General features: G+C 38.0%; 1 protein-coding gene across 1 annotated transcript; it reads left to right on the top strand.

Moving 5' to 3' along the window:
* The first annotated feature begins 12 nt into the window (after positions 1–12).
* Positions 13–18,054, top strand: LOC143861474 (uncharacterized). Its single transcript, XM_077372402.1, has 5 exons — positions 13–325; positions 748–987; positions 16,037–16,889; positions 16,937–17,369; positions 17,533–18,054. The coding sequence occupies exons 1-5, from the start codon at positions 13–15 to the stop codon at positions 18,052–18,054; spliced, it is 2,361 nt and encodes a 786-aa protein (XP_077228517.1).
* Positions 18,055–18,294: the final 240 nt, after the last annotated feature.

The raw sequence follows: 18,294 nt of genomic DNA, 5'->3' as shown, positions 1-18,294 counted from the left end.
TTGGGATTACTGATGGTATCCCTTAAACATCGAGAAGTGCTCCTCAAAAGTTTGCAAAGTTCCCAAGTGTCAAAGGACACTACACCCAAGCAGCTCACAAATCTGGTTGCAGCAGTCAGAGCCTCTACGGCCCTCTCATTTTCAGATCAAGATCTGACCCCTGAAGGAAAGAATCACTCAAAGCCCCTCCTTGTTACTGTGTTATGTAATCAGAAGAAGGTACCCGCCGTATTCATGGACAATGGTTCTGCCTTAAATATTTGCCCACTAAGCACGGCCACAACCAACGGATTTGGTCCCAGTGATTTCTTCCCATCTGATCAAGGCATCATGGCCTATGACAACTCCTAACAAGATGTAGTCGGAAGTCTATCTACTATCATTTATATGGGTTGAGAGATTTTCGATGTTGAGTTCCAAGTGCTTGACATCAAGTCATCCTTCAACCTGTTGTTAGGACGACCGTGGCTTCACAAAGTTGGAGCTGTATCCTCTTCTTTAGATCAAAAGTTCAAATTCATGAAAGTAACAAAGTTATCACCATCCGAGCAGATGAAGACTTAGAAGCAGGCGCCATCCTGTCAGATACTAATGGGAAGTCAGTAGGAGACAGTGTCTTTCTCAAGGGTTTTCATCTTGATGCTACCACAATCAGCTGGTAACAAGCCAGGAAGGAATTAGTTCCACTCCCATACGATATCAATCATGTTGTATCTACAATCCTTAAGATCAACGGTTACATCCCAGGAATTGGGCTAGGTCGATATCAGCAAGGAGTAGCTCAGTTCGATGATCTGCAGTTTCCTACCAATGTTGGTACAACTGGTCTGGTTTACCAGAACACGTACAGGGAAGAACAAGAAATGTATCGAAGTATAACTCAAAGGAGGTTGTACAAAGAAACTGGAGAGGTTATGTCATTGCCAGAAATCAAGCTGACCCTCAACGGTCACTTCTGCAAAGAAGGAGAAGACTTCCCCTACTGTGGTTTCCCATAATGGTCCACACATCCTATCACTAGAGAAAGAGTTCCTGGGTTCCAAATCTTCTTTGCTATAGGCTGGCCAGGTGAAGAAGATGACATTTGGTGGAGAAAGCTGTACAGACGTGCAGAGACTCTAAAATTTGATTGAGCAGATTACCTAGATCTAATGTTGATGCGATCAATGTTCCAAGAAGTTTCTTGTTGTGGATTTTCTCTTTGAGACGCTTGTTGCTTGTTCGGGGTTTCCCCTTTTGCTTTAGGGCTTTGCCCTAGTTTGTGGTTATGCTTGCGTGTTCCCTTTGAGGGTGAAAACATTTTAAGGTCTAAAAGCATTTGAAAAACTTCAAAAACATCAAAAACATTGAAATATCTTAAAAATAAAATAAAAAAAACATTTGAAAACCAGAAAAATCCAAAATCATCTAAAGTGTTGAGTGTTTCTTTTAGAAGCGTAGTTTAGGAAAGTTCGTTTCGAACTACGTTGGCTTGATCCTCTTCCACGAGGTACGTAGTGCAGCTTGGGATCTTCATCCCAAGTTCAGCCAAACTTTGTAAATAAATGCTTTAACTCTTTTTCTTCAAAACCTTGTTTTCAAAAAGATCTTCCTCTAGAGTTAGGAGTTTGTCCTAGATAGAGAGTTTTTGAAATTAACAAGATGGGGGGTGAATTGATTATAACACTAATTTATACCCTTTTTTAATTTTAAGTATTAAACCTAATTTTATTTTTTCTTCTCTTGATTAGAGTTTGGTTAGTTCAAATAAGATCAAACAAAATGAAATGCCAAACCAAAATCAAGAATAAAACTGCAAGCCAAAGAAAGAACACACCGATATATAGTGGTTCGGGCAAAGCCCTACTCCACTCTTCTTAAGATTGTCATTTAAGGATTTCCACTATGCGAGACCTCCACGATGCCCGGCTCCGAGGCGATTACACTTCCAAGGGGTATTAAATGAGGATGCCATTGACACCTTTACACCGACTCTCCTTCTTCGCCGAGTTCTAAGCGATACTCTCTAGGGTATTAAGATAGGATGCCCTAGCCACCTTTACAAGAATACAAGAAGAATAGCTTGGCTTCTCTTGAAAGCTTGATGCACGTTGTAGTCTCTTGAAGGCTTCTCCAAAATAGGTTGCAAGTGAAAGCCTAAATCCAAACTCTAAAGATTTGCAAGTGCAAGTCAAGTTTGGGAAGAAAAACAAATTCTTAAGCACAAATGAGTTGCAAGTTGTTTGAAGGCTTAAGGAGGTTTTTCCAAAAATTCAAGAGAGGAAAATAATCCTCTTGAATGTGTATATATAGCCTCTCATGAAAATATGACCGTTTGGAATTATAAAAATCAAAAACCAATTTTTAATTCAAAAACCAACGGCTCTTTTCTTGGCTGTCGCGACGTTCTCGGAGTTCCGAGAACCATTCTCGGAGCTCTGAGAAATTCTCGGAGTTCCGAGAGAACGACCAGAAGTTGAAAAAATTCTACTGGACCATTTTCTTGGAACTCCGAGAAAATTTCTCGGAGTTCCGAGAAAATGACCAAATACTACGGACCATTTCCTCGGAGTTCCGAGCTCAGAGCTCCGAGAAAAATCTCGGAGTTCCGAGAAGCCTAAAATAAGCAGATTTTTATCTTTTTATTGCTTATTTGATTTTGGGCTTTTGGAACTCAATTCCTAAGATAATTTGGAATGTTTATGAGGGTCCCAACATGTTGGTTCACCACATAACCATTCACTAAACCATTTAAGTTCTTAAGTGTTTTTTAAAACTATATTAAAACACTTTGCCTTGACTTAGAAATCTAAAGAGAAAAGATGTACATTGAATTCTAGGTAACTCTCAACTTCTCTTTAGCCTTGGTCTTCAATTGGTCTTCCATCTTGTGTATGCTTGCTTGAGAGATGATGTGAGCTCCACTTAGCTCCTTTGACTCTTGTATGGTACATTTTCAAGCATGATCATGTGGTGTGTTGGTTTCTTCAATGATCACCCTATCTTAACACAACACTTCAAGGCAAATTGATTAGTATTCAAGAACATAATCAATTATGTTTAGAATCATCAAAACAAGATAGGAGAGTAGACCCTTGAGCTTACAATCTCCCCCTTTTTTATGATGACAAACAAAATTGATTATGAGGTGTGTGTGGAGTGACATAATAGGCAAGTGAATGTAGGAACTCCCCCTCAATATATGCACAGTGATAAATGATAACAATTAAAAGCATATGGTGCATATAGGCAATTAAATAGATAATCAATTTCAAACTTGTCCCCCTTTTGTCATCGACAGAAAGGGCGAACTAAAATGTATAGCAGTTTAAGAGTGAATGAAGATTGAGTTAGGTACCCCTCCTAAATCAATGCTTATGGTATAAAATATATAGCCAAGTAATGCACATATACCTGCTCATGATTGAGATGTAGACATATTGTCAAATTGTTAAGTATTTTAATTAAGGTGAAGGTACCTCTCCATCTTAGAGAACTAAGAAGGCTAAGAGTACCAATTGAGTGATTTTTAAGATTAATGTTTGACATCTCATTCATGTAGATACTACCAAACAAGGATGATATATATATATATATATATATATATATATATATATATATATATATATATATATACTTTATAGATAAGCTTTTGAAAGGCACAAAGTATTTATTTGGCAATTTCCTTGACTTGTTCCGCACTCCAAATGTTTAAGGCACTTCATATATAACATATTCTATCAGCACTAAGGGGTTTTGTAAAGATATCAGCTAATTGTTCCTCAGTGTTGATATATTTTAAGCAAATATCCCCTTTTTGTGAGTGATCTCTAATGAAGTGGTGCCTAATCTCAATATGTTTTGTTCTAGAGTGTTGTATGGGGTTCTTTGTCAAGCTTATAGCGCTAGTATTGTCACATTGGATGAGAATATTTTCCATTTTAATTTCATAGTCCATCAATGTGCTTTTCATCCATAGGACTTGTGCACAGCTAGCTCCAGCAGCCACATATTCTGCTTCTGTTGTGGACAGAGCTACTGAATTTTGTTTCTTGCTAAACCAAGAAACAAGTGATTTGCCCAAGAATTGACAAGTCCCACTAGTGCTTTTCCTATCCACTCTACATCCAGCGAAGTCTGCATCTGAATATCCAATGAGAGTGAAGGCAGTAGATCTTTCATACCATAGTCCCAGACTTTTGGGTTCCTCTTAAGTACTTGAAGATCTTCTTGACTGCCGATAGGTGAGACTCATTTGGATCCAATTGAAATCGAGCACAGAGACAGACAGTAAACATAATGTCTGGTCTGCTGGCTGTCAAATAGAGTAAGCTACCTATCATACCCCTATACATCTTTTGGTCCACAGATTTGCCAAATTCATCATTTTCTAGCTTAGCAGTTGTACTCATGGAAATTCTTGATGTCTTACTGCTATCCATGCCATACTTCTTTAATAACTCTTTTGTATATTTTTCTTAATTTATAAATATTCCATTTTGGTATTGTTTAATTTGGAGTCCTAAGAAGTAGGTTAACTTACCCATCATGCTCATTTCAAATTCATTTTTCATTAGAGTTGCAAATTCATCACACATTTTTTGATTTGTTGAGCCACAGATGGTGTCATCCACATAAATCTGGACAAGGAGGATATCTTGATTTTCTCTTTTGATAAATAATGTTTTATCCACCTTTTCCATCTCAAAATCTTTTTCCACTAGGAATGTGCAAAGCCTCTCATACCAAGCTCTAGGAGCTTGCTTTAATCCATATAAAGCTTTATCAAGCCTGAAGACATGATTTGGATGCTTATAGTTTTCAAAACCTGGAAGTTGCTCAACATATACTTCCTCTTGGATATAGCCATTTAGGAAGGCACTTTTGACATCCATTTGATATAATTTAAATCCTTTATGAGATGCATATGCCAAGAGTATCCTAATAGCTTCCATACGGGCAACAGGAGCAAATGTTTCATCATAGTCTATTCCTTCCTCCTGATTGTACCCTTGGGCTACAAGCCTAGCTTTATTTCTAGTAATAATTCTATTTTCATTCATTTTGTTTCTATACACCTATCTCGTGCCAATGACTGGATGATCACTAGGCCTAAGCACTAGCCTCCACACCTTGTTCCTTTCGAATTGACTCAACTCTTCTTGCATAGCCATCAACCAATATTCATCCTTTTCGGCTTCATTGATGGACTTAGGTTCTAATTCAGATAGGAATGCCCAGTTATTACTCACACTACGATAGTATGATCTAGTTCGTACCGGTGATGTGGCATCACCTAAGATTTAGGATTCAGGATGATCTACCAATATTCTCCTATCCCTAGGCAATGAGTCATCATCTACATTCTCAACTTCCTCACTAGGTAATGTATTACTTGTAGATGCATGGGGAGGAGCATTTGTCTTAGGTAAGAGATGTTCAATAGGTTCATCCTCATCATGTGGCATTTCTTGAGGTGTTGGCTCTCTCTCATCAAATGTCACATGCATGGACTCTTCTACAACTAGGGTTCTTCTATTAAATACTCTATATGCCTTGCTATGTGTAGAATATCCTAAGAATATGCCATCATCCGACTTCTTATCAAATTTGTGTAAGTTATCTTTAATGTTCAAGATATAGCATTTACAACCAAACACTATAAAATAGCTTATATTTGGTTTCAAGTTTTTCCAAAGCTCATAAGGTGTTTTTCTTAGAAATTGGCCTCATATATACCCTATTTATGATATAACAAGCGGTGCTAACCGCCTTCGCCCAAAAATATCTAGGAAGATCATTCTCATGCAACATAGTTCTAGCCATTTCTTGGAGGGTTCGGTTCTTTCTTTCTACAACCTCATTTTGTTGAGGTGTCCTAGGTGCTGAAAAATTGTGTTTGATGCCATGTTCATTACAGTAAGTGTCAAATTGTTCATTTTTAAATTCTGTTCCATGGTCACTCATAATGTAAGATATGGAAATACCTTTCTCATTTTGGACTTGATTACACAACTTAAGAAAATTTTCATAGGTTTCATCTTTATGTGCTAAAAATATGACCCAAGTATATCGTGAGTAGTCATCCACAATGACAAACACGTACCTCTTTCCACCTAGGCTACTTGTCTTCATTGGTCCAAAAAGATCCATATGAAGTAGTTGCAAGGGGTAAGTGGTAGAGATCATATTTTTAGGGGCAAATGAGCTCTTCAATTGTTTGCCTAATTGACAAGTTCTAGAAATGTGATCTTTTGTGTATTTGAACTTAGGTAATCCTCTAACAATGTCTTTTGAGGAGAGGGTTGAAATGAGATCCATTCCGGCATGACCCAACCTCCTATGCCATAACCAAGAATCTTCACTAATGGTATTAAGACAAGTTACCTTTTGTAGTCTAAGATCATCTAGCCCAATAGTGAAAATGTTATTGTCTCTAGAACCTATGAATTGTACTTTTTCATCTATCTTTATTTTTAACAATGCATTTGTCGGGGTTGAAGACTACTTCAAACCCATTGTCACACAATTGACTAATGCTAATAAGATTATGGGATAAGCCATCAACAAAAAGTATATCATGAATGGGAGAGGTAGAGTTACCTATGGTGCCTTCTCCTTTGACTTTTCCTTTCTTATCATCTCCAAAGGTAACATCTCCGCCATCCTTGAGTGATAGGGATGCAAATTGAGTGAGGTCTCCGGTCATGTGTCTAGAGCATCAACTATCAAGGTACCATGTGTTCTTCTTGTTATGGCTTTTAAGGCATACCTACATATGAATAGGCAAGTGATATCCTTTAGGCACCCAAATCTTTCTAATCTTGCTAAGTTCATTTATTTTCACTTTAGAGTTCAATTTGATTTTATCTTGTTTAGCATACATGCAAGCAACTTTATAATGTCCTTCTAGACCACAATAAAAATAAGTTTTAGTACCACTAGAAGAGGCCTTTACAAATTTACTTTTATAATTTGACATTGTAGTATTCCGTTTATGTCCAAGTCCACTTTTATCATGTGACAATCTTTGAATATCAACAAGCCTATCCAATTTTAGTGAACCATGTTCGAATTTTTTAAAGCGTTTCTTTAACTCATCATGTTCATGAGATAGTTTGCTATTTTCATGCTTTAGCTTGTTGTTTTCAATAGATAGTTCTTGTCGATTTTCATTTAAAATTTTGATAGTAGCATTTAAATCATGAATTTCAACTTTATATTTTTTATTTTCATCATCTAAAAATTCATGGTCTTTCTTTAACCAACCAAATTCTTTTGTCATGTTAGAAAGAGAATTTTCAAGTGATGCATTTTTATCAAGTTCTATTTCAAGTTCATCATGTGCACTTTGCAAGGAATCAAGAACTTCTTTTAAAATAATGACATCATTTAAAGTATTTACCTCTTGATTGTCATTTGTTGAGGCCATGAAGCAAACATTCTTTGCTATCAAGCAATCTTCTCCATCATTTGGTTCGCCTTCACTTTCATTGTCCTCATCCCATGTGGCCGTCATTCCTTTCTTGCCTTCTTTTCTCTTGAAACGATTGTTTGAGGTAGGCTCATTTTTGAGTGGACAATCCCGGCGAATGTGTCCAAGTTTTTTGCATCCATAGTGAAAATCCAAGGGTGGTCCTGAATTGGCAACAAATGAGGAGTGAGAATTATTAGGTTGCTAGCAAGTTTTAACCTTTTGAAAAACCTCAAACCTAATTTTGAAATTAAGAGATCAACAATGAAATTCAAGCACACAAGTTAAATCTAAAGGTGCAATGCAAAATAAAGAGCTAGAGTTCAAGAGAGAGTGCACCCGAGATTTAAAGTGGTCCGGTCATCAAAACGCGAGGCCTACTCCACTCCACAAACCAAACCGTTGATGGCTTCACTATGTGATCTTCTTAACTTCGACGAAGATCAATGCCGATTACAAAATTCCAACCGCCTTTAACCTTGGTGGCGATCTTCACCACGGAGAGTGGGCTACGCTTCTCCGAACACTCGCCCAATACAAAGTTCTTGATAAGAAAGAAAGAACAAAAAAAAAATCCCTCACAAGGGTTTACAAGAAGTAGAAGATGTACAAATTTAGCCTATGATCCAAATTCTAATCTTAGAAGATGAGAGGCATAAATAAGCTTTGATTCACTCTTTGAATGTTCATGTAAAGTTTAAGAGTGTTAGGATTGATAATTAGAATGTTTGGAATGCCCATATATATAGGAAAAGCCAAATATGACCATTCAAGGGCATTGTTGTAATTTCTGGAAAATTCCCAACGGCTAAAAATTCGACCGTTATAGTGTTCTCGGAGTTCCGAGATTATTTCTCGAAGTTCCGAGAAATTCTCGGAGTTCCGAGAAAAAATCTCGGAGTTCTGGGAATACAAACAGAAGTTGGAAAATGTCTACTGGACCATTTCTCGGAGCTCCAAGGAATGTCTCGGAGTTCCGAGCTCGGAGCTCCGAGAATTCTCTCGGAGTTCCGAGAAGCCTATGTCAAGCAGATTTTTAATTATGTTTCTTGGGCTTCCAACTCTCAACCATGTTGGGATTGCTATGAGGGTTCCAAGGTGTTGGAACACCACAAGGACAATCTCTTATACATTTAGGGTGTGTGAGATTAACTTAATTATGCCTCTAAAATCTAAATTAAGATTGGATCTTTTACAATCTAAATTGACTTCGATCTTCAATGCGATTCTTCAAGTCTTCAATCATCTCGGACTTCGATGTCTTTGGCCTTCATGATATGGTCCAATGAGAGCTTCTTTGGCCTTAATCCAAGCAATCTTGTCTTAGCATCAATGTGATCTACAACTTAGACAATCAAACACATTAGTGATCATAAATCACTTGTGTATTGGAATCATCAAAATAAGATGGAAATGCCAAGGTGGAAACCATTGGGCTTACAATCTCCCCCCTTTTGATGATGACAAGCACAAGAGATTTTCTAATAAAAAGCACATATATTTTTCCTTATACTAAATTCTCTCCCCCTTTGGCATCTATCAAAAAGATGGGGTAAAAAAAATTAAAGGGATAAAATTTACAATTTTAAGCTCCCCCTTTTCAAGGAAAAAGACAAACCTAGAACTCCACCTATTTAGAATTTTTATTCAATATAAGAGGGGATATTTAATTAACATTGAAAAAGATATTCAATTTTAAAGCCAAAGCCCCTAATCTAAGCACATATGAAGATAATCATAGGGGGGCTTTGGGAACCCAAGATTTCTTGGTTCCACCATAATCCCTAATCTTAGATGCACATTGGAATTGGTAATGACCATTAATTCCACAATAATAGCATCTAATATGAGGGTTAGATAAACTAGTCCTATCATAATGTGCATGATTAGGTCTTTGACTAGCTTTCTTTAAGATTATGTCAATTTTTTTTATCTCCATTTAGGAATCCATGGAGACATAATCTTAATCTTTCATTTTCATTATGAAGATGTGTTATTTGATTTAAAGAATCATTAAATTCATCTTCATAAGATTTGGAAGAGCTTGCCATATCTTGAAATTGTGCTAATTGGCAAGATTTTTCATCCAAACAACCCTTAAGGGTTTCAATCTCAAGTTTAAAATTTTCAAATTGAGTTTGAGATTTAGAAGAAGATTCATTTCTCAAAAAATTAAGTTCATTTTCTAATTTTGAAATAGATTTCTTTTGAAATTTATTTTTAGAAATTTGATAATGTAAGGTTGAGCATAATTCATCATAAGATATTTTTTCACTATCACTACTTGATGAATAATAAGAGGAGTTAGAATTTACCTCAACTTCATGGGAGAATGCCATGAGGCAAAGATCATCTTTTTTATCTTCCCCTTCGCTTGAACTCTTGCCCGACGTGCTTAACGCATCCCAACCGGCGGCAAGAGCCTTATGCTTCTTCCAATCCTTCTTTCCCTTGTATTTTGAGGAAGATGACTTGAGAAGTGGACAATCCGGTCTTTTGTGTCCGATCTTCTTGCAATTGTAGCATCTTATAACTCCCTCAACATCGCTTTCTTCTTTCTTCTTCTTTTTATCATTTTTATGTTTCTTTCTCCATAAGCTTTTAAATTTTTTTTAAAGCTTCTTCTTCATCACTATCCGCCTTACTTGAGGATGATGAGTCTGCTTTTATCTTGGAGACTTTTAGAGCTAGAGATCGGCTTTCTTTTTCCTTCTCTTTTGGCTTCTTCTCCTCTTGTCGGCTAGTGAGGAGCATCTCATGGGTGATGAGAGATCTTACGAGCTCTTCCATAGTTAGCGCCTTGAGATCCTTTAATTCTTGTATGGCGGTGACTTTTGGATCCCAATGTGGAGGAAGTGACCTAAGCAACTTACTCACAAGCTCATCAGTAGGATAAGATTTACCAAGATTAGCTAGTTCATTAGAAATTTTAGAAAAACGGGTATACATTTGGAAATGCTTTCATTTTGACTCATTCTAAACATTTCATATTTGCTCTTTAACAAGTTTATTTTGGAATCCTTGACTTGTGATGTTCCCTCATGGGTAACAGCAAGTGTATCCCAAATAACCTTGGCGGAATAAAAAAGAGCTACTCGATTAAACTCCTCCGTAGATAGGGCGCAAAACATAGAATTTATAACTTTGTAATTTAAATTTGCATGCCTTTTCTCTACGACATTCCATTCTTCAAATAGTTTGGAAGGCAACATGTATCCATTTTCAACAATGTGCCAAAGTTCCACATCTATCGAAAGAAGATAGATGCGCATCCTTGTCTTCCAATGTCCATAGTTGGACCCATCAAAGAAGGGAGGTCTAGTTGTGGAATGGCCCTCCGGAAGTCCGGTTCCATTTGAATTTGCCATTTCACAAAATAGAAAGTTGCCAAAGATCTAATGATCTTTCCCTTGTTAAAATTTTTAAAGAAAAATTTACCAAAGATTTTAAGAAAACGAAAATCTTTTAAGAGCCAAGGCTCTGATACCAAGTGAAAATCCAAGGGTGGTCCCGAATTGGCAACAAATGAGGAGTGAGAATTATTAGGTTGCTAGCAAGTTTTAACCTTTTGAAAAACCTCAAACCTAATTTTGAAAGTAAGAGATCAACAATGAAATTCAAGCACACAAGTTAAATCTAAAAGTGCAATGCAAAATAAAGAGCTAGAGTTCAAGAGAGAGTGCACCTGAGATTTAAAGTGGTTCGGTCCTCAAAACGCGAGACCTACTCCACTCCACCAACCAAACCCGTTGATGGCTTCACTATGTGATCTTCTTAACTTCGGCGAAGATCAATGCCGATTACAAAATTCCAACCGCCTTTAACCTTGGTGGCGATCTTCACCACGGAGAGTGGGCTACGCTTCTCCGAACACTCGCCCAATACAAAGTTCTTAATAAGAAAGAAAGAACAAAAAAAATCCCTCACAAGGGTTTACAAGAAGTAGAAGATGTACAAATTTAGCCTATGATCCAAATCCTAATCTTAGAAGATGAGAAGCATAAATAAGCTTTGATTCACTCTTTGAATGTTCAAGTAAAGTTTAAAAGTGTTAGGATTGATAATTAGAATGTTTGGAATGCCCATATATATAGGAAAAGCCAAATATGACCGTTCAAGGGCATTGTTGTAATTCTTGGAAAATTCCCAACGGCTAAAAATCCGACCGTTATAGTGTTCTCGGAGTTCCGAGAAAAAATCTCGGAGTTCCGGGAATACAAACAGAAGTTGGAAAATGTCTACTGGACTATTTCTCGAAGCTCTGAGGAATGTCTCAGAGTTCTGAGCTCGAAGCTCCGAGAAGCCTATGTCAAGCAGATTTTTAATTCTGTTTCTTGGGCTTCCAACTCTCAACCAAGTTGGGATTGCTATGAGGGTTCCAAGGTGTTGGAACACCACAAGGACAATCTCTTGTACATTTATGGTGTGTGAGATTAACTTAATTATGCCTCTAAAATCTAAATTAAGATTGGATCTTTTACAATCTAAATTGACTTCGATCTTCAATGCGATTCTTCAAGTCTTCAATCATCTTGGACTTCGATGTCTTTGGCCTTCATGATGTGGTCCAATGAGAGCTTCTTTGGCCTTAATCCAAGCAATCTTGTCTTAGCACCAATGTGATCTACAACTTAGACAATCAAACACATTAGTGATCATAAATCACTTGTGTATTGGAATCATCAAAATAAGATAGGAATGCCAAGGTGGAAACCATTGGGCTTACACATAGCATCGGGGTTGAGATGATCTGTCACCGAGCTCTTCTTTCTTCTTGAATAGAGGATTGATCCTTCTATTTCTCATGCCTCCCATATTCCTTCTTGTTGAGGGCTACTTCATCTTCCATGTCTTCCTTTGCCTCTTCATTATCACCTACATTGCAAGCAAAAGCAACACCTTTTCCTTTTTCAATTTTATTTTCAATTTCGGGTGCTTTTGTTTTGAAAATCATCTCATGGGTTATCAAGGACCCTATTAGTTCATCTAGGTTTAAAGTGTTCATGTCCTTGGCTTCGGTGATTACGGAAGTTTTGGATTCCCATGATAAAGGTAGGGATCTAAGGATTTTGGTCACTAAATCTCTATTTGAAAATTGTTTACCAAGTCCCCTTAGACCATTGACAAGGTTAGTGAATCTAGTGTACATGTCAGCAATAGTTTCATCAGGTGTCATTTGAAAGAGTTAATATTGCCTAAATAGATGATTCATTTTAGATTCTTTAACTTGGTTGGTTCCCTCATGGGTAACTTCTAAGGTGTCCCAAATTTCCTTAGCCGAACTCAAGTTTGACACTCTATTGAATTCTCCGGGTGATAAAGCACAAATTAGAGAATTCATGGCTTTGGCATTGTAGTTTGAGGCTTGTTGTTCGGCTTCGGTCCAATCATTTAGATTTCTAGTGGGTAATGTATATCCATTATGAATGGCTCTCCACATTTGGTAATCTTGGGTTAAAAATATTTTCATTTTGGTTTTCTAAAATCCATAATTGGTTCCATCAAAATAGGGTGGCCTAGTGTTTGAGTATCCTTCATGGTGTTGAGGGTAGTTTGCCATTTTTAGAATCTTTTCTCTAGACCGGTTAGGGTTTTAAATAGAGACGAGGCTCTGATACCAATTGAAATTAACAAGAGGGGGGTGAATTGATTATAACACTAATTTATACCCTTTTTTTAATTTTAAGTATTAAACCTAATTTGATTTTTTCTTCTCTTGATTAGATTTTGGTTAGTTCAAATAAGATCAAACAAAATGAAATGCCAAACCAAAATCAAGAATGAAAGTGCAAGCCAAAGAAAGAACACACCGATATATAGTGGTTCGGGCAAAGCCCTACTCCACTCTTCTTAAGATCGTCCTTAAGGATTTCCACTATGCGAGACCTCCACGATGCCCTGCTCCGAGGCGATTACACTTCCAAGAATAGCTTGGCTTCTCTTGAAAGCTTGATACACGTTGTAATCCCTTGAATGCTTCTCCAAAATAGGTTGCAAGTGAAAGCCTAAATCCAAACTCTAAAGATTTGCAAGTGCAAGGCAAGTTTGGGGAGAAAAACAAATTCTTAAGCACAAATGAGTTGCAAGTTGTTTGAAGGCTTAAGGAGGTTTTTCCAAAAATTCAAGAGAGGAAAATAATCCTCTTGAATGTGTATATATAGCCTCTCATGAAAATATGACCGTTTGGAATTATAAAAATCAAAAACCAATTTTTAATTCAAAAACCAACAGCTCTTTTCTTGGCTGTCGCGACATTCTCGGAGTTCCGAGAACCATTCTCAGAGCTTCGAGAAATTCTCGGAGTTCCGAGAGAATAGCCAGAAGTTGGAAAAATTCTAGTAGAGAGTTTCCCCTTAGGAGAACCATTTCAGTTTTAGTAGAGAGTTTACCCATAGGAGGCATGCCTTGCCTCATTTATAGAACTCCATTTTAGTTGCTCTCTCTGAGTTGTGCCTCAACTGGTACCCCCTACTAGTTAGAGACCAACTTGGTCTGTTAGTTGCCTCGCCCCTAGTTATTCTTTACAAGGGCGATGAAGGCGCTAGCCCAAGCCCATCCTTAGAGGACTTGCTCAGTCTAAGTAGCGGTCTCCTCCTTTGTATATAGGAGACTTGCCCAGTCTCATCAGAACCCTTGTTTACGTCATTTGTGTCTCAGAGACAAGCTTTGTCTCATATAGAGAGTTTCCCCTTTAGGAGCCTTACCTAGCCTCATGTTAGAGCGGCCTCCTCTTTTAGAGCGAGTCTTTGACTTGGTAGTGTTATTAGAGAGTCTCTGACTCATTTTTACTCCCTCCCTAGTGTTATTAGTTATGAGTTTTTCCATTAGAGACTAACTCAGTCATATAGAGCCTTCCCTGCTTGGGGCCTTAGATTGTTTTCTCTGTTCTTGGGATGCTAACTTTCTTGTTGTGGATTGTCTCTTTGAGATGCTAGTTGCTTGTTCGGGGTTTCCCCTTTTGCTTTAGGGCTTTGCCCTAGTTTGTGGTTATGCTTGCGTGTTCTCTTTGAGGGTGAAAACATTTTAAGGTCTAAAAGCATTTGAAAAACTTCAAAAACATTAAAAACATTGAAATATCTTAAAAATAAAATAAAATAAAACATTTGAAAACCAGAAAAATCCAAAATCATCTAAAGTGTTGAGTGTTTCTTTTAGAAGCGTAGTTTAGGAAAGTTCGTTTCGAACTACGTTGGCTTGATCCTCTTCCACGAGCTACGTAGTGCAGCTTGAGATCTTCATCCCAAGTCCAGCCAAACTTTGTAAATAAATGCTTTAACCATTTTTCTTCAAAACCTTGTTTTCAACAAGATCTTCCTCTAGAGTTAGGAGTTTGTCCTAGATAGAGAGTTTTAGAGTTAGGAGTTTGTCTTTGATTTGTTGTGTGCTTGTTTATGTTTGTTTTAGAGTTAGGGGTTTGTCCTAGAGTTATAGGAGCGCCTCCGTCCGGTCAGTTGGCGATTCACATCGCCAACTAATAACTAGGTCTAGGATGCTCTAGTGATCCCATTGTTTTCCTTAGGACACACAGCCTAGTTACACATAGGTTGTAGGAACCACCTGCATTAGCTTAGGGCTAACCTGCGTTTAGTTAGGGCATATAGGGTGTCCTAAAATCCACAATCCACTAGAATTTAAATAATCGAATAAGAAGCTTTAATAACTAGTCCGGTCTTTTAGGTCGAGTCTAGGATAGAGGTCTAGATGTGCATCATAGTTTAGAATAGGTGCGAAGAACTATGTTGCCTTGATTCTCGTGGAGGCGGGGATACGTAGGCTTCTTTGGATGAACATCAAACCATCCAAGGGCTCGGGCTAATTCGTTTATAGTCTTAGGATTTGTTGTGTTGTCATTGTTGTGTATTTTATTGTGTTTTCTTACTTTTGTGCTCATACCTTATACCTTTAGCTGTAGCATGTGTGTGTTTGTTCACCAGAACTTAGACACCAGTTAGGCATATCACTCATAACCTAGTTGTCATTAGGTGACACATCTTTTATTTTATTTTGTGTGTGCTTATTATTTTATCCCCTGGTCATGCATGATTAGGTAGACGTCTTCCCGGGGATATTTTGTTCCCATTTCATATGATTTTGCCCAAAATTCTTTGGAGTTAATGAAAATGGCATAAGAGACCAAGTGCTTGCACTCGGACGAATTGAGGGTGCTCTTCGGACCTTCTCCATTCGTAATCAGGCACGAACCCATATATATTTCTGGTTATCCATTGCACAGAGGATTTGTTTTTGGCCATGGATGGTGACTCTGAGTTATTTTAGGTACATCTTGGTTTGGGGATTTATCCTTGGATCAAGAGGTATCTAGTTTGTATTGCCACTCGTGCTATGCTATGAGGGTGACATCCATTTCGAGAGTTCCTTAGTAGAGCTCTCCTTCACATTGTGGAGATCTTTGAGGATTGCAGGGGGATCTCGCGTCCCTCGTCGGACCTGTCCTCCAGGATCGGGGTCCACATTCCTTTGATGTATCTTACGGATCAATCAAAGAACTTTCTCTGTACTTGCCTCTGTCTCTCGATTCTTCTTAAACTAATGCTTTAAATAACATCGAACAACCCTCCTCAGATGAGGATGCAGATGAAACTTCCCTCGAGATTAAAAATTTAATCAAACGAGGGGAGGAGCATCGAGCAAAACCTTTAGAAGATGAGTTTGAAACTATTAGCATAGGCATTGAATCCCTGCTTCAGGAGATAAAGATTAGCAAAACCTTATCCTCTGAAGAGCATGCGGAATTAATCAAATTGTTAAAAGAATTCAAAGAAGTCTTCACCTGGTCATACGAAGATATGCCAGGATTAAGTGAGAAAATTGTTCAATACCATATCCCTCTCTTCCCAGAAGCTAAGCCGAAGAAGCAGAAGCTCAAAAGGATGAAACCTGAATGGGTCCTCAAAATCAAAGACAAAGTGATCAATCAGTTGAAAGCAGGCTTTCTAGAGGTTGTCACATATCCTGAGTGGTTGGCGAACATCGTTCTAGTACCTAAGAAGGATGGAAGAGTACGGTGTTGTTTTAATTTTAGAGATCTAAACAAAGCCGGTCCAAAGGATGATTTCTATTTGCCTCACAATGAGATCTTGGTTGATAACATGGCAGATCATGCCTTACTCTCCTTCATGGATGATTTTTCTGGGTATAATCAGATAAAGATGGCTCCAGAAGACAAGACCAAAATAGCTTTCACTACACAGTTTGGAACCTACTGCTACAGGATGATGCCATTCAGTCTCAAGAATGCTGGTGCAACTTATCAAAGGGCTACAACTACCTTCTTACATGACTTGATTCACAAGGAAGTAGATGTATACGTTGATGACATGATTGTTAATGCCAAAACTCGAGCAGATCATATACAAACTTTGAGGAGATTCTTCGAAAGAATTGCGAAATATAAGCTCCGGCTTAATCCTAACAAGTGCGTTTTCAGAGTTATCTCTGTAAAATTGCTAGGTTTCTGGTCAGCCACAGAGGAATCAAGGTAGACCCTGCTAAAGTCAAAGCAATTCAGGAGATGCTGTCTCCAAAAACAGAAAAAGAAATTAGAGGATTCTTGGGAAAAGTTCAGCACTTGAGCGGTTTCATAACCCAGCTTACCAGTACATGCGAACCAATTTTCAAACTCTTGAAGAAAAATGCTTCCAAACAGTGGAACCTCGAATGTCAGCAAGCTTGTGAGAAGATCAAAGATTGTTTGTCATCACCACCAGTGTTAACACCTGCAGTCGCCGGTCGACCCTTCCTCTTATATCTTTCAAACACAGACACATCTCTCGGATGTATGTTGGCACAAGAAGACCCTGAAACAAGAAGAGAAATGCAAGTTTATTATCTCAGTAAGAAGATGTTGGAATATGAGCTGAATTATACTCAATTGGAAAGAACCAGTCTACCATTAGTATGGGCCACTCAAAGGCTCGGTCACTATTTGTTATCAAAGAAAATCTTCCTCATATCTCGAATGGATCCAGTGAAGTATCTATTCGAAAAACCAGCTCTGATCGACAGGACAGCTCGTTGGTTGCTGTTATTATCAGAATTTGATATCACATGTCACCCAGAAGTCTGTCAAAGCCAGAATTGCCATAAAACAGTTAGCTGATGCACCTACTGAAGATACAGAGTTGAGCCGTGAATTTCCAGATGAAGGAATCATGACGAACATAGTTGCACCCAGTGATAGTACATGGACCATGCACTTTGACGGAGAGTCAAATTCTAGCGGCAGAGGAGTTGGTATTGTTCTTCTCTCACCTCGGGATGAGTACATACCAATTTTCATCAAATTAGAATTCGAATGCACCAACAATATGGATGAGTACGAAGCTTGCATAGCCGGTCTGGAAGCAGCCTTGTCATTAGAGGTACAAGACCTCGATGTGTACGAAGACTCTCTATTGATCATTTGTCAAACAAATGGGAAATGGCTCACTAAAGAACATAGGTTGATTCCGTATCACACTTACCTTACGAGCCTGATGAAAAGTTTCCACAATATCAGCTTTACTTACATCTCTAAATTGAGAAATAGGTTCGCCGATGCTTTGGCCACGCTTGCATCCATGGTTGACATTCCAGTATAAGTATAGGTTCGTAGTTTGGCAATAAAGTGACATGTCATCCCAGCACATGTACACATAGTTCAGATAGTAGCCAGATGTCTAGATGGGAAACCATGGTATTTTGATATAAAAAATCTTATCTCTGGCAGTGGACACCCCCCAGAGGCCTCATTAAAAGAGAAAAAAGCATTGCAGAAACTGGCATCTAGGTATGTCATTTGTGGAGGAGATCTCTACCGAAGATCATTTGACGGAGTCCAG

Source organism: Tasmannia lanceolata, unplaced genomic scaffold (assembly GCF_043159265.1).
Source record: "Tasmannia lanceolata isolate RefF3 unplaced genomic scaffold, GAP_Taslan_0.1 ptg000037l, whole genome shotgun sequence".
Taxonomy (NCBI): domain Eukaryota; kingdom Viridiplantae; phylum Streptophyta; class Magnoliopsida; order Canellales; family Winteraceae; genus Tasmannia; species Tasmannia lanceolata.
The sequence above is the reverse complement of the archived record's forward strand: the minus strand, read 5'-3'. Positions and strand labels throughout refer to the sequence as shown.

What these genes read in the sequence shown, in the direction of transcription:
- LOC143861474 (XM_077372402.1), top strand. Translation starts at nt 13, where the DNA reads ATGGTATCCCTTAAACATCGAGAAGTGCTCCTCAAAAGTTTGCAAAGT. An exon ending in TTTCTTCCCATCTGATCAAG is followed by an intron (nt 326 to 747) that starts GCATCATGGCCT and finishes GTTACATCCCAG; the next exon opens with GAATTGGGCTAGGTCGATAT. An exon ending in CTCCGGCTTAATCCTAACAA is followed by an intron (nt 16,890 to 16,936) that starts GTGCGTTTTCAG and finishes GTTTCTGGTCAG; the next exon opens with CCACAGAGGAATCAAGGTAG.